Source organism: Numida meleagris, chromosome 8 (genome assembly GCF_002078875.1).
Source record: "Numida meleagris isolate 19003 breed g44 Domestic line chromosome 8, NumMel1.0, whole genome shotgun sequence".
Classification (NCBI taxonomy): Eukaryota; Metazoa; Chordata; class Aves; order Galliformes; family Numididae; genus Numida; species Numida meleagris.
In genome coordinates this window covers 17,961,770-17,985,588 of record NC_034416.1, presented here as the reverse complement: position 1 = coordinate 17,985,588, position 23,819 = coordinate 17,961,770, and the positions used below count along the sequence as shown (strand labels likewise).

General features: G+C 44.1%; 1 protein-coding gene across 2 annotated transcripts in view; it reads left to right on the top strand.

Moving 5' to 3' along the window:
- MAMLD1 (mastermind like domain containing 1) overlaps positions 1–23,819 on the top strand; it is an 85,934-nt gene that overhangs the window by 24,802 nt on the left and 37,313 nt on the right. The window contains exon 1 of one of the 2 annotated variants that reach the window (XM_021405916.1): positions 14,058–14,302. The exons of the other annotated variant lie outside the window; for it this stretch is intronic. Coding sequence (XP_021261591.1) covers positions 14,234–14,302 — 69 coding nt within the window. The 5' untranslated portion in view covers positions 14,058–14,233. Of the gene's footprint in view, positions 1–14,057; positions 14,303–23,819 lie in introns of those variants that run through there. 2 annotated transcript variants of the gene reach the window in all.

The window sequence follows — 23,819 nt, the reverse complement described above, 5'->3', positions numbered from 1 at the left end:
TACAGTTTTGTCATGAGGTTCACACAGCACCTCTTGTACGAGGAATCGCGCACTGGATGAGCTGTACGAGGGGTCATTACAGCAGAGAGAAGATAAACGTACCGGTTCTGCTGGAGGCTGTCCTCGGGCTGTTTGTTATGTGTCTCTAACACTGTCACTACATCACACACTTCCTCGATCTCCGTATTACCCTACAAGCCTGTCTAATGGGATCCTCTGTTGCTGATTCCAGCTTACCCTGACCTACTTCTTTCTTGTGTCCCAGCAAGCTGTCAGGAGCTATCAGAGCACTGGGAGCTGAAATAAACACTCACTGAGGGGAAAAGCGAGGCTGTCTCTGGTGAATTTAATTAGCTTTGTTTAACTGGCTTGTTTGCTTTGTAAATCACATCATTTTTAGTCAAATTTAAGGGATAAAAAAAATCTGTAATTAAAATCAAATGATGCACAACCTTATTAAAAGTCAAGGGTTTTAGAAGTTCAGTACAAAAAGTCATTTAGTTTGGAATGCGTTTCTGGTGCCCTGAATATTTTAGGGGAAAGAAGGCAGAATTGGAGGTGTTTTTCGGTTTGGGCATCTTTCATCAGGTAGGTAGGACAAAATTTTTCCTAGCTGATACCTCTACTTTTCTTTGAATTTGGAGGGAAAATAAATAGTCGCTGCGTTTTGCAATTAAGACTCGAGTCCTTTCATCTGTATTGCCAGATTAGCGGATACCATTTTTGAATCCAAATGAAGGTTCGTAATTCTTTCTTTCTGTCATGTGGGCAAAGGCCGAGCATGTTGCCCGCGTTCTGAATCGGCGCTGTTGCACGTGGCCGTGGTTTGAAGCATGACATCTCTTTGCACTTCTCTTGCGTTTCTGAGTGTTAGCCCAGAAATCGCTGTGATTTTGGCCCTGGCAGACAAATGAAGCACTGACTCGGCAAGCCATCGCTGTGCTGAATTTGGAAGTGCTCGTAGTGTTTTTATCAGACAGTACGTTATGTCTTTCAGGTGCTTTACTGCATTTCAGTGTGGCACATATTTCTTTTAACAATTGATGTTCTTGCTCTTGTCAGCTTAGAGTCTAATCCTCTTGCTGTTGAAAATGATAAAAGCCCCATGAATTCCTAATATTTCTTATCAAAATCTGGCTCAACTATAAAGCGTCTGACCCCAACTTCAGATTCTTCTTCTGCAGAAATATGTTTCTCCCTTGCATCACGCATACATATTGGTAGAGCCTCCCAAGCACTCAGCTTATAGAAATCCACCCATCCTTGTGTTAAGCTGCAGCATGAACAGAGGAGGATTAAAGGACCACTGAGAGAGAGATGGGTATGGATGAACTTGCAGTGTGCATAAAGGTGAATTACAGAATAAAATGACTACCCAAGAGTATGAAAGGAATTCAGAATCTGTTTCACAAAGTCGCAGTACTTCTTCCTGTCCTTTGAAAAGGGTGTAACGTTGGTCAAGCCGTAGTATCCCACTGAGAATTACTTTGGTTATGAATTCATTGAGGAGAATAATGAGCAGCCTGATGGCTTCTGAGCAGCTCACCAACTTACTGATGGCCGCAAGATTTCAAAGGAGGAGAAATGCTCTTTCCTCAGAAGGGATTGTGGAAGTCCCTTGGCTCTGCTGGACTGCATGGGACAGGATGCTTTGTGGTGATGTTAGGAGTGGAAGTTGTGTGGAATTCTTGTCAAATGAAACGTGCTGGTTTTACACAATCTAATCCAAGTAAGAATGTCCAGGTGAGGGGGGTAAACTAGCAGCAGTCTGCTGAAGTCAGGTGAGCTGGGTTTGCTGACCTGCGGCAGCTGGGAATAAAGCAAGGAGAGCTGAGGTGTCCTCCTTGAAGAACTCACCTATCTTAAATGCCACCCCTGGATGGAGACCAGAAAAATGTAAGTACTGAAGCTCCAGAAACTTTGCTTACATTCTGTTACATCCTGACTGTCCCTTACGGATTGAGATCTGAAGTATTTTTGGCATCTGAGCGGCGTAGAGTGGGAGGAACATGAGTACTTCTCCTGGGTCATTGCTCCAGAGGAAGCGGGTGAGATGGATGCTGCAGAGCTTTTACCGTGCGCATGGAGCAGACGTGTTGGGTAAAGGGTTCTGCCTGGAACGGGGAAGATCTTTACGATCTGACCCATTGTGCAGGGCAAGAAAAACGCTGTGATCTCGGTGCCTGTTTGGTGGAGCAGCGAGATGCCCGAGGAGGGATAGGTCCCTGCCCAGAGCTGGGGGCTGCTGAGCGGGGCTGGGAGCAGGGCACGAGGAGAAGGGACTGCTGTGGGACAGCGGGAGCACGGCGTGTGTGGCAGCAGCCACGGGATCGATACCTTCACGCCTGTCATCCCCGCCACAGCAACTCAGCCCCTGGCCTCTGTTGGCGGGGAGCATCTGTTTGTGGGGACAACACGCGCAGCTCTGCCGAGGCCGGATCGCTCCCGGCGTGTACCTCGGTGCTGGGAAAGCGCCTGGCGTGTCCGGGGCAGCGCTGTAAGCTGAGTAATAACCGCTTAGTGCCGAGCTCCTCACGTTTGGCTGAGGTTGTTTTGTTAAATTATGCTTTGCTTAGAGGACACGGAGAGGGGCAAACCTTCAGTAAGACTGGAGTCGTTTAAGTTAAATCAACCTCCTCCTACCCACTATTGACATATCAAGAGAACCAATGAGGCGTGTTTAATTACACATGCACCGAGTTTACAATTAGTCTGCAGACAGTGATTTTTTTATTATTATTTTTTTCTTCTGACCAGCAAGGAAAGGCTTGATCCTGCAGGAGGTCTTATTAGCTGTAATAAGAGCAAGCCTGGGTCAGGGTGTTGTTGTTGTTGTTCATTTTAAATGTAAGTGGAATGTTTTTATCTTCTAGGTCAAATGATTCAATCTGATGCTCTAGCATTACATGGTTTAGCAATCCTTCTGTTCCCCTTCGGCTTGTAATAAGTGACAAAAGTATGGCTTCTTGCTTGATAAATGGGTTAACAGTATTCACAAGACGGGTAATAGAAATCCATATTAATAGGTGGAAATTGGCTCTTGATACCAGGCAGGAGAGTCTAATGAAAGTATTATTGTTTTAGCTTCCAGCTCCTTTGGAAGCTGAAAGCTAAATGCCTGTATTACATTCTTATTACCTATTTATCACACCGTATAGCTGAGTGGATGTTTATTAAATTACATTCATGTTTAATGCCTGTTTGTATACTTTTCACTGAACGTGTTCTCAAAGGAAATTTTCTGGAAGTGTTTCAGAAATGCACAACTATTTTCCCATTCTCTTTTTATAATGTAAAACCATTGTTGCCAACTGTCAATATACAATTGGCTTGGAAATTAAATTGTTTCCTGCTAAGCTGTAAGAACCAGCTAAACCTACTCTATTTAATTTAGGAAATAAATATTTAAAAGTCTGACAAACACAGGGTGTTCTTGGGTAGGACTGATTCCATTCTAGTCTTTAACAATATCGGTGATCCCAAGAGTTGGGCTTACCTAGTTTCAGCTTTAATTTAGCATTAAATTGCTTCATCAGGGATTTTACATATGACCTTCTGTGTGTTTGTGATTCTTTTGAGAATATTTAAAATAGTCCTGAATACCATCAAAGATAAGAAATTAGGATCCTGTTTATTAACCTGCCTACTTACGCACTTCTTCAGCATTGCATTCTTGCTTTCTTTGTAAGCATTGGTTTCAATTTATTCCATCTAGATGAAAAGAAAAAACAATAAAACCCACAAAGAAACCCCTCACACCTCAGATATTCCCACACAGCTCTGACCTGAGGAGGGTCTCGGGGGCTTCCTGCAAGTTCTAAGAGGTGAAAAAAACAGGATGTAGGCTTGGGTTGTCCCCCACCTGTATGAGCCACAGCTCGTCCCCACGGCGGAGCATCGTGCTCATGCAGCCCAGCATAACTTGGGTCACGGTGTGAGTCAGGTGAGGACCGTGGCTGGTGGCCAAGGGCTGCTGGTGGCATCTGTGCCTTGCCGCAGAGCTGCACCGCTTCCTGTGCTGACCAGCACCCTGCCTCTGCACCGTCCTGAGCACAGACACCAGCAGAGGCGGGTGCTTATCGCCTCTGGAAGCTGCATTTACTGCTCCTGAGCTGCAGGGTCCCATGGCTGGACACCGGTGCCGGTTTATCTAAGCGCTCCCAAGCAGGAGGTTTGACTCCCACGCTTCTGCACCTTATAGAGAAGTGTCTGCAAGGTGCAGAAGTCTGATGGCTTGGCCGTAGCTGGGGCTTGGTGCTGGGGCTTGATGCAGGGGCTGCTGCCCAGGAAGCAGCCAGCACGACCAGGCTGCACGCTCTGCGCTCAGATGGGGAAAACCAAGTCGGCTTCTCAAAGGCTTGGGCAGCTCGTCTGCAAAAAGTTTAAATTCAGTGGAATATTGCATTAATCCATCAGTGCAGTCTGTGGAGGTATGTGATCTGAACCATGCTTACTTGCTCATATTAAAAAATAAAAATCAGAGCTGCCGTATGTATTTCAGCTCTGCTGTGCAAATCATCACACAGCGCTCTCACTGCTGTAATGAGCACGTTCATCACTTAATCACTTTTACTAAAATTTTGCTGCCACTGCTCTTTAAAGAGCTAATCTTTGTCATTAGTGGGTCCTAAAATGTGTAGAAGGTGCGTGTGCTTTCAACTTACAGTGACTGAGAAAAATCTGTACTAAACAGTGTCATGTTCTGCTCCTCTTAATGCTGATCTACATCACCCATTTCACAAAACAATTCAAAACAGCATTGCAATCATGCTACCAATTTATTTTTTTGAATGGTGGGTGGGAGAAGCAATAAATCAGTCACTTGGACTATGTGAAGCATATGAGAAGTAGTATTTTGAATAAATTTTAGCAGGCTTATTGGATTTCCACATTTCAGCTGTCTTGCATTAACAAGCTGCTGTTAACATTTTAAGAGCCGCTGCAAACATTCCTCGGATTTTATGTGTATATATATAAGAATATATATATACAATTAAAGATAATAGATATGTTTATATAGAGAGAAACTCTACCTCTGTTAAGCATTTTGGGTGTCATGGGATTAGGCTCTTTAAACTGTTATTCTTTCAGTTTTAATACTCCTAATTTACTTTCCAGTGCTTGCACCTCTCCTTACCTTTGCATTCCCTGTTTCCTAAAGACTGTGCACACTAATCAGTTTTGTTGATGCTTATGGCTGGTCTCCAATAGCTTGCATTCTTTTGGTTTCTCGTATCTAGATCAATGCTTCAATACGTTTGCTGTAAGCACTGCAGGGAATGATTTCTCTCTTTTCTGTACCCCATTAGAACACACTGCAGCACTTTTACTGGACCCGTGTATTGTAACACCTTTACATTATGGATCCATTTGAGTCAAAATATCTCTTCAGAAAAGGGCACAGTTCTTTTTTGAACCATACGTATATAGATGTTCCATGAAATCTTTTTTTGTTGTTGTGTGGTGTAACAATACAGCAGAATTTGCGGCTCTGGAAGTCAGTTAAAAGATATCCGTATCAACACAAGCATTTTCCAACATGCCTTCATCTCTTTTCTTATCCCAGGCGCTTATGATTGACTGTGTTAATTTTTTTTGTTTAATGAGGTCCTTTAAGATGAGACCTTGCAAGTCAGTGTTCTGGGAAGTCTTTGATAAGAGTCTGTCCTTTCTAATGTCATTTATCTTACTCTTCAACAGTTTGTGCATACTTGAGTTACGTAGATTTGGATCAACAGTCAACACGAAATACATAGCATGTGTTAGAGATCTTATTGACCCTATGCATAACTTGAAAGCAGTGCGTGGGACTGCAACCAAAATCAAAACCACTCCAGGTTTTATATATCCGGACGGGGAATGCCCAAGAAAGCATGTTTTTGAAGCCCACCTTGGCTGATAAGCCATGCTCATGCATGGCTCAGGGCCCGAGGAAAAGTTCAGCAACTGCTCTGCCCCGTGGCGTGGGGAGAGGGAGAAATGTGTGCGTGGAGCCTTTCTGCTGCAAGGGGTTGTCAGCGGCGTATTGATTGCGCAGGTCAGCGGTGAGGGGTCACAGCTCTGCTGCGTCGGCAGATAGAGACGGAGGAATGGCATGCTGAGGTCACATTGGGGAGGAATTCAGTCACGCCGAAGAAAACATTTTTAAAGCTTTATTTACTCAAACAGGGCTGTGAGGTATTGAGCTTGCACGTTTACAAGCCTTCAGTGGAAGATTAGGAAACCTTATTCCCAGCTTCCACTGGGATTTTTCCCCTTTGTTTTACAGTGTTTTTAGAGTTGAACAATTTTTAGCTTATCACGGCAGTGCCATATGCCTGCTTTTGTTTCTTGCAAAGCATGACAAAGATATTTCTTTCTGCAAAGGAAAACTGCTTTTTTTTTTTCTGAATTACTAGATTTTGAAGAGATTATGCTCTAATTCGTTTACTTTTTTTTCATTTGTTTGGTTTTTGTTTTCTTTCTTTCTTTCTTTGTTTTTGCTTTGCTCAAAGTGCCTGTGGAGAGCTGAGCACTGTTTGTATGGTTTATTTCTACTGTGTTTTTCTTTACCCTATTTTAAGGTAACTATTGCATGGTAGTGTGGAGATGCAGCAACTCTGCAAGAGCAGAATTTAAACCTTGCAGAAATCAGGGGGAATCGGGTCTGAATGAGGTAATTACACTGATTATCAACTGGTGTATGCAGTGGTTTAGACAGGCTGTATAAAAACACTCCATTTCATTTACACCATTAGAAACCAATTAAAGCTAGTAAGCCATTCTTATACTTTAAAATGTTCTTACATGTACAGTTAAAGTTCACATTTTTAACTAACCCAATACAGGTTTTTTTGGTGCAGATAAGGTGTTAAGTCGCTGGCTAGCTGGTGTCCTGAGCTGGGAGCTGCAGCACCTTGCAGTTAGCACACTGTTTTCTCTAATGCAAAGTCCCATTCCAGACCTTCTCTGTCACCAAATTCCAGTTCAAGCAGGGAAGTGGTGCCCAACTTCTTCAGTGCAGGAAGCCCACCCCACGACAAGGAGAGCAAGTGGAGAGGCAGCTCTGCAGTCCCGTGAGAATGAGGATGGCAAAGAATGTGCTTGTTTGCTTCCTCAGGTTTGGCATAGAGGCAATGAGAGAATAAGATCTGCATTTATAGAAGACATGAGAAAAGATTTCTATGCTGAAGACAGGGTTGCTTTGACTGATGATTTTAATATTGCCACTTATTCTGAGCTTCTAAACTCCAAAATTACTTTTTAAAAAAAAAAAAAAAAAAGAAGTTCATGTCTCTTTCTCCAATGACTCAAAGCCCCTGAGTTTATGATTAGAGTAGATTTTTTAATATTTTAATATTAAAACTATTAAATCATGCCTGTTAGATCTTCCAAGACTGTTCAGGTAGTCTGTTCCCCCCAGCCCCCATCCTTCATGCAAAGCTCTTTGTGAACACCACCCCTTGTGTTTTCACATAGCTCGGTGCAGATGCTGAAAGCTGCTCTAGAGAAGATTTAGAGCTCATCCAAGCACTGCCCTGTCCCTGCTCCCCATGTTTGTGAGTAGGAGGAGGAGGATGGTCTTCTCCCCGGCCATGCCCACAGAGCAGGGTGCAGCCGTGTGCTGGACATGGTGGGTGCTGTGGGGGCAGGGTGGGGGGCTGCTTCCGGCTGGGAGACCACTGCAGTGAGGTCTGTGTTTTGGGTGAAACTTTCATCATATGGGGAAGAAAGATGGTTGGAGGGTACGGCTGGTGTGATGCCAAGTGCAGGGGTTATTCAGTGTTACTGATGTGTGGTATATCTCTGATTCCTTGTGTGCCTTCTGAGCGCTGGAGGAGAGGGGTAAGGGGCGTACGTTCTGTGAGATCAATAGCAACAGCAGGAAAAAATTCTAATGCGACTTAACTGAGTTTAATTATTTTTTTTGTAAAGGAATCTAGAGGCCACCAGGGATAGGTTGCTGCTTGCCTGTAGCTGCAGATACACATCCTGCACAGTCCAGAAGTAACTACATGTTGGCACCTAAGTGCTGCCCAGTACCCGGTCACCTGTGTAGTACGAACTGGTGAATTACATTCAAATATCTGAAAAATATCTCCATTTCATAGTAAAAAGCCTCATCCAAAAAAAAAAAAAAAGCAAATCCCACACCACTTTTGCTCCCCAGAAGCCCTCTGGAAGGGGTTAGGGTTCTGCTGTCAAGAGGTGGGAGAGCCCTGTGTGGAAGCTTGCCCTCGTAGCTGTAATTAGAAGGTTTGGAGCAGGCCGCCTCAGTCAGGGCACAGCCAGGACACCAGCCTGGAAAGCTCAGGAGCTGCAGTTCTTTCCTTTTTTGTTACGGCATGGTCCCAAAATGTGAAGCGAAGCCTGGGAAGCAAAGTCCTGCAAGTCACAGCGCGGTACTTGCCAGCACCGTGCCCAGAGCACCATGACTGCGTTTCCTGGTGTGTGCGCTCTGCTGGGGGAGAATCGCGGCTTTGTCTGCAGAACTCCTTTCTCCTTTTCGTTCCTTTCTGAAGTTTTCAATTGCAGCCCAGGCAGGCGGGGGCCAGGGGGCAGGCTGGGAGGATGGAGCTGCTCATGAAAAGAAAGCTGCTGAATGGGCAGATTGTGATGGTTTTTTTTCTGGGTGGGTTTTGTGTTCCTAACTCTGTTCAGCAAGGGAAGGTACAGCAGGAACGCTGCTGGGGCTCCGGGGTATCTGGGCGAGCCAGCAGCTCCCTGCTCCTGCTGCTGCTCCTGGTGCTCACAACCTGCGGGCACGTGCCATCCCCGTCCTCCGAGCCCTGGAGAAATCCGCTCGCTGCTGTTGCTGGTTGGTAACCGCTGTGCTCGGCCACGGCTACAGACACGAGCCCCGCTAAGGCCTGCTTTCTGTGGCCTGTGTTTCCAGCTCCTGGCAGTCACATTGAGTGCCTCAGCTGCCAAGCTGCGGGGAGGGGCAGGAAGGTGAGGTGTGTGTGTCCAGAGGAAAAATCCTGGTTAAGGAAATCCTGCTGATTCGGGACCCTTGAAAAGGGAATTCTTCCTCTGCTGTAACTACTTTTTTTCTGACTCTGAGCTGTGGCAGTGAGACACCAAAATGGTCATTGAAGTGGGGGGCGAGGAAGAATGGGGCTGCAGTTTTGTGCGTGCTGAAATAATAATTAAAAAAGAAGGGAGGGCTATGGCTCTGCTGCAAGTTTTCTGGCTTTCCATCTGAGCATGAAGTGCTGCAGCATCCCCCCACCTCCAAGGTAGGAAAAGCAGTTAGCAGGAGCCTCAGCAAACACAATGGCTCTATCTCGCTCTATTATGCCACAAAGGAGTGGCTTGCTTAATCTCCGAAATTAATAGAGCAGAGAGGAAACGGCTCTTAAAGAGATGTGTGTCTGCTTCCTTCCTGTTCATAGAACCAGGAGCCTGGGGCTGTGAGGTAATGTCATTTCACATAACTAGAGGGCTCTTCTTATAAAGGACAATTACAGTAAGCGTAGTGAGTCTGGAATTTTTGACTTTTCAGTGTATTTTTTCTTGCCTCGGTGGTGGGGATTTTTGTTTCAGATCTCGCATGTTATTTTGGTGAGAGGTGATGCTGTGACAGAGTTTGCCCCACGCTGGATTTTCAGGAGATTCCATATATGTTTTTCCTGGCTCTTGGTGTATTGGTGGCATCAGAGAGAAGCCAGCCTGCTGCCCTGTTCCCTGCCATGCTTAGTACAGTAGTCAAAATTCATTTTGAGCTGTTGTCCTAGGAGAATGTCAGTCCAGCCAGAATTAACGGAGTGTAGTCCAGTAGAACAGCTCCTTTTTCACACCGAGCTGGCCCTTTATAGCAGTGTGTTACTCTTGGTGTGAAGCCAAATTGACTGATAAGCAGCAGACTCGATTTTCCTGCACATGGTCAAGGCTGCTCACATCCATCCTAACATTTTCAGCTTTAGGAAGAAGACCTAGCACATAGAACAGTAAACCCCACCTAGCCATTGTTGCTCCAGAGACAGGGGGAAAAGTGTGGCTTGCAAAGAAGCCTTCTGGACTTTTAATTGCTTTAGGGAGATGGATGGGAAGATGCAAAACACATACAGCAGGGACCAGGGTTCCTGGGTACTGCTGCTTCCATCCTGTTTGATTTGGGTGCAGGGGAATGATGTTCAACACCCTTTGGGAGCCATCCTTAGTTAGACAGGTGATGCTTTGCTTTCCTTTCATTCCTTAATTTTCTTAATCATTTTTGTGTGCGATATTACACAGCAGAAATATCTAATGCTGCATTTTAAACCGCTGTCTGGAGTAGCATACCATAATGCAGCCATGTTGTGTACCTTCTTAAAAAGAAAGGATGCAAGAAATGTTTGAGCTGCAATCAGAGGGAATCAGCAATATAATGACTATCTATAACATACAAGGCAGTTTGTTCCCCGCTAGCAGCATGATGTACTTTGCGTATGAACAATAATGAGTTGCTTTGCAGAAAATGTGTTTTTGATATAAAGATTATCAGTGCTGCCACCTTTCTTCCCTTGTTTATTATTAGGCCCACCGCAGCAAATTTGCAGAGCTCCAAATGCTTTTTCAGCTTTCATCCAGCTGTGTGATTTGTAATGAGTGCTGCAAGCAGGGGAAAGAAAGAATTTTAAATTTGGGGCAGTTGTGCATCTATCCACAGTTAACAAGGTATCTAATTTCTCTGCAAATTCAATACAGCTTTACCACAGTCTTGGCTGTAGCTTCAATTATGCTGTAGTATTTTTGATTTGTTTCTGTACCTTTGCTGTTATCTGCGTGTGTTAAGCTCCATCTATTACAGATTTTCTAAATCTGGAAGGTGAGATAAAGAACTGGCTTTGTATTGATGCTGCTCAGCACCCACCAGGACAGCATAGCAGCATTTACCTCTGCAGCAGCACTGGGGGTCCTGGCCGGGCAGCAGGAATTCCGTGGGGGCAGTGCCAGTACCCAATGCTCTAGATGCGTTTCCAGGAGCAGCGAGCAGCCCTGTCCATCTGTCAGCAGGGAGCTCAGCACTGCACGTCTGCAATTCATCCCCAGCCTGTTCCTGGCAGGACTGCTTGGTGCCAAGCAACCCTCCACAGCCCTGGGCTCCTGTGCACTACCCAGACAGCACCTGCAGCAGCTCCTGCTTTCTAACACAGCTAGAAAAGCCCCAAACCATCACGTTAACACCCTGCACCAGACTGCCCCGCCAAGTATCAATAAAGCTTAACTTGAGAGTTATTGCAAGGTTTTTCAGCGGGAAATGTCCATTTTTTTTCTGGTTTTGGGCAGATATGTAGCACCATGCAATTGTCTGTCTCACAAGGAGTTACTGTGATTCATACAATACTGAATAAAAGTGGATGGCAGCACAGCACAAGGTGGGACTGCTACAGTTTAAAATAGAAAATGGCATAATGAAGTTCTCAGGCTAAATGCCAATGTAAAATTAGCATTTAACCTCCCCCTTAGTATTTGCCTGTTAATTGAGTGTCACCATCTATATTGGCATACTTTTTAGAGGCTGTCGCAGCAATTACAATATGATTGAAATGCATTGCGTAAAATTATAATATCCATCAATGTTTTCTCTTAGTGGGGGCTTAGATCTTCCAGCCCACAGCTGGAAATGGTATTATTTTACTTTTTCTATTATAGACATCCAGACGCATACACAGCCCTCAGACTTGAAAGAATGTGTCTGCAAAGTGAAATAATAAGCATGTGCTAGACGCAGGATTATAAGCCTATTTAAATGACAAGAAAAAGTTGGGGGGGATAGGCAAGAACAGAAGGAACTGGAATGCTTGTGCTGATATCCTCCTCCACCTTCAGTTAGGACTTCCCTAACCAGACAGGGCTTACCCTTCATGGAGCTCCATCCTCGAGCAGCTTGAATAGTGAGGATTTTCTTCACATCATTCCTTTGGACTTTTTTTGACTAAACTTCGCTGTGGTGTGTTTCATGACTTCTGTCGAGTTTCACTAACTTGTCAAAAGTTTCCCCTCCTAGCTGTTCTCCCAAAATAGACCTGACCCCAAACGGCTCCTTCTGAAATCCCGTGTGGGGCTGGGCTCCAGTGCGTGCTGGGCAGCCTGGGCCTTGCACACCGCTTCCCGTACCCGCAGTGCGTGTGTCCCTGTGTGGGTCCTGGTGCTGTGAGGGCCCATCTGGCTGTGTGAGAGCTCAGCCCTGCCCCTACCCCAGCCGCACCTCGCAATCCTCTCGGAGCCTGTGCACAGCTCTGGGGCTGCAGCTCGCTGTGGGCTCTGGGGTCCTGTCCCGTGCTGCGCACCATGACAGCACCAGAAGGCGGGCAATTTGCATTTTAATAACTCCCTCATTATGTATTTGTCTGATCTTGTCAATATTTTGCATTTTTTAAATTTTGCTGACTGCAGCCGTTGTGGGCTATCAAGTCGATAATTGGATTGCCTGATTTTAAACACCTCTGTTATAAATCAGAGCAGCCCATTTCTCCAGCCCAGTGCTTTGGCTGCAAAGCAGCTGTCCTGTATACGGAAGGCAAAAGATTTGAGAAAGCATTACATGCAGATCTAGTGTTAGGAATTCTTTGATGGATGTAGTTACAGTGGTGGTTGTTGGGGATGGGGCTGATCCTGCATTGCAGGAGGCAGTGTCAGTGTTGCCTGTCAGGTGAGCATGGCTCTTCCAGCACCAAGTTAGGGTTGCTGCAGACTTTACCTTCAGTTTGTTCCACCTGTCTCATGAGGCTTTTTGTTTCATCTAAAGCTTGAGCTAATGGTAAACACATTAAATGCAAATAGCACCTTTAGGGCCCCCTCTGAATCTCCCAACACAGCTTGCACTGCATTCGATGCTAGGTTTATCTTAATGTTTCAAGCTTTGGAATTACAAATGTTTGTGTTAGACAGACTCTCTTGTTTCTAGTGCAGTTACTTGTGTTGCATGTGGGTTCTGAAACAGGTCAGAAACAGAGAATGCAGAAGCAACATTCTCTATACACAGGTATGAAGAAGGTGAGAATAAGCAGTAGTATCGTTACAAAAAATGCATCAATCATTTCATTCTCAGAAGAGCTAACTGAATAGATAGGCAGAGAAACACCTGCTGAAATCAGCAGAAAAGTTTACAGATGTTTTTGCAGTCTAAGCTCAAGTATAAAACAGAACAGAGGTCATTCCGGATAGAGAATAGTGCAAAGACAGCAGCAAAAATGGATTTCGGAGAGGGAGAAGCCAAATCCTGCTTTTATTTTAAAAATATCACTGGTGAGCACTGAGATACCTGAAGAAAAATGTGCTTGAGACAAGGGGCCTTGACCTGAGATCTGCAACTGGCATCGTAAGGAACCAAAATGGGTCCCAAGTATGTCTGCATGGAGCAGCAAGTGTGCACAGCAAAAGGCAAATTTTGCTTCTTTACACCTGCATCAGGAACTGAAGGAAAGTTGCGTGCAGATGTTTTGGAGAGGGAGGCAAAGAAGCATGAGAGCTTGTGTTATTTGTCTTACTGTAAATAGCTTTTTGTTAAGCATGGAAAGACAGCAGCTCTTCCTGGGATTGTTTGCAGTTCTCATGTGACTGTTTGATGGTTCAGCTCGTTAATGGACCAGGCTTCTATTAAAAGTATTTAGTTGTTTGGCAGGGGTGTGCTTCAGAAGCCAGGACCATATTGCTGCTGCTGAGGGCTGCTGTCACTTTCTCATGTGGAGAAAAACATAAACACATTTTTAAGAGGCAACAAAAATTCTTCCTTATTCTTGGATTGCCCTTACTGTTGAGCACACACCTCGAGCAAGCAAACAGAGAAGCTAGCTCTTTCCCTCCATCCTGCTCCATCCAAGAGCTCGTGGAGAATTTAGAAACACAAGTTGAAAGCTCTTGCTTTCAATAGTTAAGTTCTTGCCCTGCAATTGAGTTTCATGTCCCATGTTGGAAATGCCATATCATAAATGAGCAAAGTTTATCTTCAGGGAGTTGCTCGTATTGACACTTCTGATTTAGTATCTGTCTTATTAAAGAATAGATTTGTCTTGCAGAAATAAGGAAATGCTGTGTGGAGGAACATGCAGTGTGCTGCTGGGAAAAGAAACTTCCGTAAATGCAAAGTGCACCCTGACATAACCCTGGTTCTCCCATTGCATTGTCTTGGTGCCTAGTTAAGCCGTAACACAGCTCTTGGAAGTGGGGTAGTATTGTGGGTTCAGTGTTGTGACCAAAGCTAGCACAGCCTGGATTCTGCAAGGAGCAGCAGCAGCAGTGGCGTGGCGAAGAGGCTGGATGATCGTTTATGGCCTATAAATTCACTACTAGCATAATAAGGGGTGTTTTCTTGGCAGTAAATAGAAAGCACGAAAAGGTAAGGCAATTACTGTAAAAAGGATGGAGTAATCCAGGGAGAAAGAGATTTTGTTGTTGTTGTTTTTCTTTTTTTGTTGTTGTTGTTGTTGTTGGAGGACTGATAAATTGTGGTGTGCTTTTCCTTTAAAGGTATTTGGCATTTATCTCCCCTTGTTCTTATGTAATTAATGGGAAAGCAAAACAGGAAAACTGTACTTCCATTTTAGATGTTTAAGAGGAAAACAGTTTTATCAGAGAAATGCATGCTGTATTGGACTTCACCTCCTTACTCATTATGCTCTCTTCTGCACTTGGATGAAGTAAATATAAAATGCTAGAAAAGTGCTACTTTCCATCCACTGTCCCAATGACTGTGCAAAGGAGCAAGGTGAAGGACTTTGTTCTTTTTTCTGCCTTTTAATCTTTTAGTGGGAGCAAAACTAAGATGACTGTGAAAGAGAGAATTAGAACAGCTGAAACCTGGCTGGTGGGTTTAGTCATAGTACGCCTTTTTTTGTGCATCATCACCTCCCATGTCTGCACAGAGCTCCAGGAATATCAGTTCTTAGCACGGGCACCAGGAAGAGTACAGGGTAGCTTCAGGTTTTTAATTTTCTGTGGATCTTAAAAAATCAGCAGTTGAAAATGTACATTTTCTTTCAGATGCAAGTACAGATAAGTCTGAAACAGGGTGCCAGCCTCCTTCATAAAAAATAATAATAATAATAATAAATTAGGCTAATATATTTGGCTTTTTATTTGTACTTGGCCCCATATCAGGCTCCAGTGTTTGTGTAAGAAAGGCTGCACAAGTGCAAGGTCAGGAGTTGGTGTGCTGCTCAGATGTGGCATGGAGTGAAGAGGAAGAGCTGCTGTGAAATGTAAAGTTGACATTTCCTGCCCATTTCCTATATCACGCCTGGCAGACCTACTGAGTGAAGCTGAGGGAACCACGTACGGTTTTTCTGCAGTCCCCACAGGCAACCTCAGTAGGAAGTTGGCTCATTTTGAAGAACTGGAGCCCTCTCCCCAAAGCAGCCACATGAGCTGGGTGGGGTGTGCAGGGTTGTGCTGGGAGCTGGGGGGTGGCAGTGGCGGTGGGCACCAGGGGTGGCTGCTGAAAAGCTGGGTCAGGCTTCCCGCGTTGCAACTGAGAAGGGAAGCTGGCTCGCCATTAGGAGCTCGGGAATGGGAGACGTACAAAATGCATAACAGTGCTTAATGATGCATGCTGGAAATATTGTCGAGGGCTGAAACTAAGCTGGCAGGAGCTTTGCATAGCGATTGGGATGGAAGTGGGGGGTTACGGCCATGGCAGGCGCTTGCAAGTAATCAAGTTAGTCCATTTGAAGAAGCTTCCCCTGATCTGCATTCGCTGCTACAAAGCAGTACCTGACAGCCTCTGTGTCACCACAAAATGGAATGGTTACCTGCAGCTAGTGGCTGACCTGCATGAATCTCCACTGCCTTTGCAGTCAGGCAGTGCCTCTCAGCTGGAGCTCAGTAGCTTCTGTCTGGGAGCTGTCATCTCTTAGTGTCACCTTCCCATGCCTAATACGTCCACGTTCACCAGCATGACTGAGCTGAGGAGACCTCCACCTGGTGCAGCCCAGCTGGAGGTTGCTGGAAAGCCCCTGGGCCCAGCGTGTGCAGTGTCCCACAGAGGTCCAGCTGCCCCACCTTTGGGGAAGCATCAGCACAGTGCTCACCTACACCAAGGAGTCCAAGAGGTAGCTCAGTGCAGCTCTTGCTATGGGACGGCCGAGCCATCAGCTGGGAACACAGCCAGAAGTGATGGAATGCTCTCAGGCAGCTCTCTGGACACGAAGGGACACTTGCCTCTCGACTGGGGTGAAGCTCCTGCAATTCCCGTAAGGCTTTTAAACTTCAAGCTGGACACAGCGCTGCTTATTGTGGCTTTTGTGACAGATCAGAGCACTTCCAGTAAATCCAAGCATTTGTTCTCACTTTGCAAGGCCTTTGCATCTCCCTAGCAGTGCTCAGCACAACCATTGAACATGACAGTCGTTTCCTGATCGTTGCAGCAGTTATATCCCCACCAGGCCGTGTAACTGTAACTGAAAGAGGAAGTTTCTTCCATTCTTTCAGCAAGGACTCACAAGGACTCAATATTTGGGAAGATTTTACCATTCCTTTAGGTTTGCAGAGCTTGCTGTGAATGCCCATATGCAGCTTGCCAGGGCTGTGCCTTGCAACCAGCTGCTTCCCCTGTGGGTCAGGTTGTCCCTGCCCCTTCCCATGGAGACCCCGAGGGCATCTCCACACACACCTTTTGGGAGAAGTAGCTGTATTCTTGACAAATGGGTGGATTTGGTGACAGCTGGGATAAATTAATGTGGAAAAACGGTACTAGCATTTTACCTTCATCACTTTCCAACACTGGGAGAAAAGTATGTTCTTGGGTTTGAAAACTTTTAGGGGAAGTAGTGTAATTCTTGTGGGCAAACTGAAATGTCATAACTAAAAGACAACAACAGTTTTTTTCATCCTAGACTAGGTATATGCAGTTCAAATGTTCTGACCTTTCACAAATGTGTTTGCTTAGCTCTAGACATCACATCTCTATTAGAAAATGGAAGGGTGTTTTGCTGTTGGTATTCAAAAATATGCAGTGAGTTTTCCTGTAGATCTTACAACCTACTGTTCTGTGTTGACGAGCCCTTAGGACCATCACCTTGAGGATCGTAGTCTAGGATGTCAGCCTCACGTCCTAGGGATTAGGGGAAGCTTCTACTCATTCAAAAACTAAGTCCTGTAAAAAGGGCTCAGAAGAACCAAACTACCTGCATTCCTTAGCTTTTCTCTTTGACTTGACGTTGGTGTTACGTAATGTGAACACTTCAAACAAATAGCTGTGATATTCCTGATAGAACATGTGCTGTGCTTAAAAGGAAGAAATAACTGGAAAAAAAGAAAAAAGCACAGTTGTGTAGTGTAGACCTAATGCGTAGTAAGAGCTGTTGCCTGTCCGCTGCCGCCTGTGCATGTCAGCTTTGCTCTGGTGCTGCTGGAGAGCCCAGGGTTCGCACACCTCCCATACTCATGGCCATACCTGTGACAGAGCATGGGAAGGTAATGAACACCATTTACTTGGAAAGCCCTCCTGTCATGCAAAGAATTTTGCTAGCAGTGTTTGATAGCCTGTAGTAATGGGAAAGAAGGTAAGTGTGGATGGGGAGGTGGGGAGCCCATTTGCAAAACAGTCACAAGGTCTAAGGTTTTCTAAGGTTTTTCAAGTTGCCATGTCTCCTTGAAATTAAATTGGAGCCAAGCACCTAGTTCTCCTAGGGTCATCTGCAAACCCCGGCTAAGTCACTTAATGAAAAAAAAAATAGTTTCTTTGCGTAGTTCCCTTCCCTTTGCCACTAGCAGGATATATGGGATTCCGTAAGTACTTCCTGTGTAAATCAAGGTGCTGGGGGCCGTTGTCTCTGTATGCAGCTCCAGCTCTGCGTGGAAAGCATTTCAGATCTGAAGTTTCAGAGATCAATCATCTGATGAACACAGCTGTCCCCATGATGAGTGCTTTCTCTCCCTGTGCTAGTTTTGAAACACCTCATCCAGTATGACTCTAAAACGTTTCCTCCGCACTCAGACTTGACCCAGCTGCTATGGTTGCATGCTGGATCTGGCGATGCTGTAGTCATTACTAAAATACATCTAGAGAATTAAGGAACAAGCTTGGGGCCAGCCCAGGGTCTCCCGGAGGCTCATACGGGACAGTCAGACTACAGTCAGTAAGTTTCAAGCTCTTCTTTCTTCTCTGCAGTGCATCTTCATAGAGTTTTACAAAGAGACCGCAACCACGTCAAGCATTCCAGAATGGAGCAGCGTGCTTCATTCTGTGTGTTCAAAACTACCTCTTCTGTTATGACAGATAACTTCAGGCTGGCTACAAAATCTGTAACAGGGATTGGTAACCCTCCAGGATGATACTTGGCACTCAAGAGCTAACACATGTTTTTGTTTCGTGAGCATGAGTCTAATAAAATGGCTCACTGGTTTAAGATGCCTCTGAAAACAAGACACAGTTGGATGTAGAAATTGCGATGATTTGGCAAGTTCAATTATTAACTTCTCTTGCAGGGTTAAACTTTGACCAGAAATCTCCCGTGAACCCACGGGCACATCTTGCTAGGAAACAACATGCAGAAATCCTTCTCTGTCCTCCTTGATTTATCTGTGCAGAACGCAGTCAGAGTATGGAGCTTTATTTTCCCCGAGGAAGTCGTGGCAGCCTCCATCCCCTCTGCAGAGCAGAATGCTCTCACATTTGCACGTTTTAATCCTTTGATACAGTTTTGCCCTGCTCAAGACAATACATCTGAGGAAAATTGGGCTGGTCCTGGACTGGCCTGTTGTATATGCTGCTTTCACCACATTTCAGGAGAAAATTGAACGTGATGAGAAGCCTGAGCTATGTTAGCTATGCAGTGTCCTGTGGGATTGTTTTTGAACACAGCAGCTAAAGATAGAAGTGCACCACAGAGATGCTAAAAATACTGTCCAACTCTACGGTGGTTGTTTAGCATTTGGAGTGCTATAGTTGGCCTTACACAGACAAAGGGAAGATGCAGTTTTGCAATTTGAATATGCAAATGGAATCCTGATCTTGCAAATGTGCAGTCAGATGCTTGAATCTAAAAAGACTGCTTATATTCCCAAAGTTAAGCATTGGCAAGATTAAGTGTTTAATCAGTTAAATACGATGTCATCAGAAGTTATGTGATTGCGGCACAACGTGGAGACTTTAGTTCAAAAGACAAAAAAACCTCTTTGCACGATTAAGATCAGATTTTTACATTCCACATGTTGACGGAACCGTGTTGCCTGATAAACCATCTCTTACTAACAGCAGGCTGCAAACTGTTTCTTCTTCACAATTTATATGCATGATATAGTAAACATTGTTTTAATATCAGCAGGAACACACGCTATGCTTCATAGCTTTCAACTGTGTGACCTTTAAAGGCAGGACAAAGGCTTAGAAATTAGAGTTTACATAAAACTGAGAAGCACAGGGAGCTTAAAAGGCTGTGTAATTCACTTCTGCAGCAAGAACACCATTTTCTCTAACACTGTTTGCACAAGTCAACATTTATGTTGTCAATTTGCAGTGATGAATGTGCGATTAACATTACATCTAGGATGGAGGGGAGCTGGTATCTGTAACAAGTTGAGAGGTTCAGTGGTTAAAATCTGAGTGACTGAAGCATTGCATTTTTTGCTGGAGGCAATTCCTCCAAATGCTGTGTATTTTTAATTTACTCCTTTAGTTAATAAAAGAGCAAAGAATGCAATCCCATCACTGCTGAAGTCAGTGTCCTGAAATATTTATTTCATCGAAGCCAGGTTTTCAACAGCTTCATACAGCGTGAGGGCATCAGGGGTGGGATGATGATCCTCCTTTGGTTTCGTTTCTTTAGGAACACTGGTTTGCAAAAGCCCTTTAAAGGTCCATGGATCAGATACCATTTGAGGAGTGCGTGCTGTAGGATCCAGAGGCACGGGGCCAGAGCCTTCTCACTGCTCCAGGAAGGAAGCCTACAAATAACATCTTGCCAATGAACCATATTCCTATTCCATAATGCACACTGAGAAAGGTGCAGCTGCTGTGCAGAGAAGGATGGAGGTTTTCAAAGGAAGTATTCAGAGACAGATGTTCGTGACCAGACTCTTGCTTTACAAAGCATTCCCGCTTCTGGCTGTATCAGTCTTTCTGCACCCAGGTTCAGTGGGACATTTGCTAGATTCATGATCATTCACACTTCAACCGAGGCTTGTTTTGATGGGCCTGTATTAATGTCCTGCTTATTGTTTCATTTTTTGGAGCGCTGAGGAACATCAAGGAGGAGCAAAGGCACAGGGTGAAGGGCAGGCAAGGAGCCATTCCAAACGTTTCCTTAACCTGCCTGTTTTTTCCATCTTTCTTAGAGTTGTGCTCCTGTTTCTGATGCATGCTAGGAAGAACTTCAAACTGCTCTTTTAAATGTTTTGTCCCCTGGTATGCTTAGTGAAGAGCTCTGGGTGTAGTAATGCATTGCTTTCCAATACAGAAGGCAAGTAGAAGGCCATTTAGCAGTCTGATGTGAGGCCACCCAGCATTAGCATTCAGGTAGAGCCATGCAGGTAAGGTTGGAGCTATTATTCATTGGGGGAGTAAGTGTAAGTACTTCATCAGTTGAAACAGAACTTTTTTTTTTTTTTTTTTTTGATTGAAATCCCATTGTTTCTTATTGCTCTGAGAACTTGAGAGCTTTTTGGCCCCAGGTTTGACCTAATTGAAGGCTTTGCCTCCAGGCTGTTAATTTCCCAACTATACCTTCTGACAAAATGGAACTCATAGGCTCATAGAAATGCAGGAATAAATCTTCTGGGACTTGATCAGATACTGTAATATCTAGCAGAAAAAAAAAAGTCGAACTGGGCTTTGTCTGGTTATCTGGTAAAATGGTAAACCTAGCTCCTGATTTATGAACATATACAATCTGTTTCCTGTACATAACTCCTATTAACTTACAGTCATTGCATAACTGTGACAGTGTAATAGGCTGGAAAAGAAGAAAGAAAATAACTTTCAAATTCCAGAAGACACAAGTAGCAAAACCATCACTTTTTGCTCAGTAGAGAGGATCTGAATTCTCGAGTGTGGCTGTTTCAGTGAGATTAATGTAGTCTACAAAATTACTGCAAAGTGTTCCATAGGACTTTGAAATTAATGGACTATAAAAAAAAGATATAAAACAATACTGCTGGTATTAAAATTGAGGTAAGATGAGGTAATACTGATGGAGAGACACTGAGTCTAAGATTGATCTTGATTTACAGCCAGATATGAAAGAAACACTCTTGTACTACATCTTAAAACCCGAAAGGTAGAGAACTTCTGTCTTCAGCTGTCTCGTTAATAGCACTTGTCATTACACGGAATGTGGGAGCAACATCCAGACAATATGCATGGCGTAGTTGCTGCAGGTCTTCAGATGACTAATTAAGAGGCATCTGCACCAAGATCTCCTGCTAGCAGTTCAACACAGGAGCAAGCAGCAGTCCTGTTCCTCCAGATCCATTTGTCAGTAGCAATTTTTCCCTTGGAAAAAACTCCATTTCTAACGATGCCATTAATACTGAAAGCAGATGAATTGTTAAGGAAGGACAAGGTAGAAAGATGCTGAACATTTGTTTTGATAGGGCAGATCTCTGTTGGCGCCTCTGAAATGAGATTGGCTCTGTTTGCCCTGAAAAGTAACAAAGCTAACGTCTGGTTCTTTTTTCTTTCTTTCTTTTTTTGTTTAATTTCTTTTCTTTACAATAAATATTACTTGGTCTCTTCTGTGCAGCTGGCTCACATGGAATGAAGAAACAGGTATATTCTTGGCTGTGTACTTTTTTTTTTCCCCTTGGAGCTGATCCTCCATCGGTATCTTCATTTTGATATTAAGGATGATGCCTGTAATTTTAGACAAGGGTAATCGGAAAAGCCCTGTTCACAAACTTGCTGCTGTGCAGCCCGTAAGATGTTCCAACTTACAGCAGGATGTGGATTAGCTATATTTCTGTCATTATGAGCTTAACTGCATTCACAAAAATCATTATGAGAAAATCGTATTTGTAGCATTTCCTTCCCTTGAAGTTCTTTCTTTTAAGATTTATAAAAAATGTAATACGTAACACTCTTGGTAATCCAGGTTGAATTTCCTGTTAGTTTCTGTGGTTTAAGCTTATTGTAAGATCGCATCTTTCTGGTTTTGTATAGTCATGATGTTTTGGATGTTTGTGCTTACGAGCCAAATCATGCAGTTCTAGGTATTTGCAGCCAAGATTGCTTCCTATGCTGTGTGGTTGGTTAAGTGGGGAAGGAGGCAGAAGAGGAAGGAAAGTGACAGATCAGCAGTCATTTAAAAGATCACGTACGTTAAGTAGTAGCAGTTTCTTTCTTTCTCTTTGATCACAGTTTGGGGTTCATTTGAAATTGTGCACTGATTTATTGAATAAAATGAGAGATCACAATGAGTGGTGATGGTCACAGGGAAAGGGTCACAGCAAGCTTCTGCCAAGTGACGCTGTGTTGGCTGTGCTGATGGGAGCTGTAGTTGTACACACGTAGCAGTGTTTGCATAGGCTAAGCAATCCATGTTAATACAACTGTTTTAAAGATGGCAGATTTCATATTGTCGCTGTAAATATGTTATACTTTGGAGAGAAACTCCAGTTCGTGGTAAAAATAATCCAGGTAATGCATACAAGCTAACTAATAACCAGTGTGCTTTCATGGTTAAAATGACTGCTTGTATCCCCGGTTCCTCTTCCTACATCCTCCCCTCCGATTGCTTATTTCCATGAGTATGATGAATAGAAGGAAATCCACCCCTGTGTATTTTCCCTGTTCATAATCCTTTATCCACTACCACAGCTCGATGGGAATGGATCTGCCACCTCTCCAGCCTGCAAATACCTGGCAGACCCAAAAGCAGACCTTTATCTCTTACTCCTTAACTGAGGAGTTGGGATATTACTACTTTTAAGCCTAGTGAAACACTTTGGCAGCTTGAAATCGCATTCTGATCTCTTTCTTGGCAATGTGAAATGACAGCTTTAAGTCTATCCATGCACAAATCACTTGAAATCAGAAGGGTCAACCAGCCTAAAGCAGTAGGAAAAATGAAGTTTTAGCTTATGTTTAATCTTAGCATGGGGAAAGGGAATGGTAGTTTTAATTGCTTGAGCCCCCTTGAGTTATCCTTGTAGCCCAGGATGTGAAAGCAATACTTCTTGTTCCTTGTAGTCATGGACTGCTTCAGCTACTCACTGTATTCCTCAGCAGGAGGCATTTCTTTTTGGATTCAGATGTGTAATGCGAGCTTCTGTTATCAAATGGCAGCTAGCTTGCACAAATGAGACTCTGCAGATGAGCTAAATGCACTTAATGCAGAGGCAGGTTCTGCTGTTGTTAAATGGGATCTTTGCCCACAAGCGTTTGGGTTTTGTTGCTCATCTGCAAGCCAGCCTGCTACTGAAAACAGCACGTCTGATAGTTCAAGCAGCGCTGCAAGTAACTGCTGCCATTTAAGAGGTAATGTTATATCAGATACACTTTGCAGCTTTCAAACACTAGAATTCTCACCTTTTTTTCACCATCTGTCCTCAAAAATTAGCAGGTCACCGGAATCTATATGGATTGCGAAGAAGCGAGCAATATAGAACATAAACCTTTCAAATTGTGTATTTAGGCACAGGAGAAAAAAAATTGTGACATTTTCTTGTTTTATATGGAAAATTGCCAGTTTCTTTTTTTCATTACATGACTGTTTTTGTCAGAACAGATAGAAACATTTTGGGCTGATGGGCAGATAGCTCTCGCTGAAGCTTGTTGAAGCCACAGAGACTGAAGTCTTGATGGCTGAATGCTGCAAACAGTTTGCCTCTGGCAAATACATGCTTCCAGTTTTGGCAGTGTCGAGTGTTTGAAAGAGACAGAGAGTGAAAGGTTCTCTGGTCAGCTCAGTTGAGCAAAG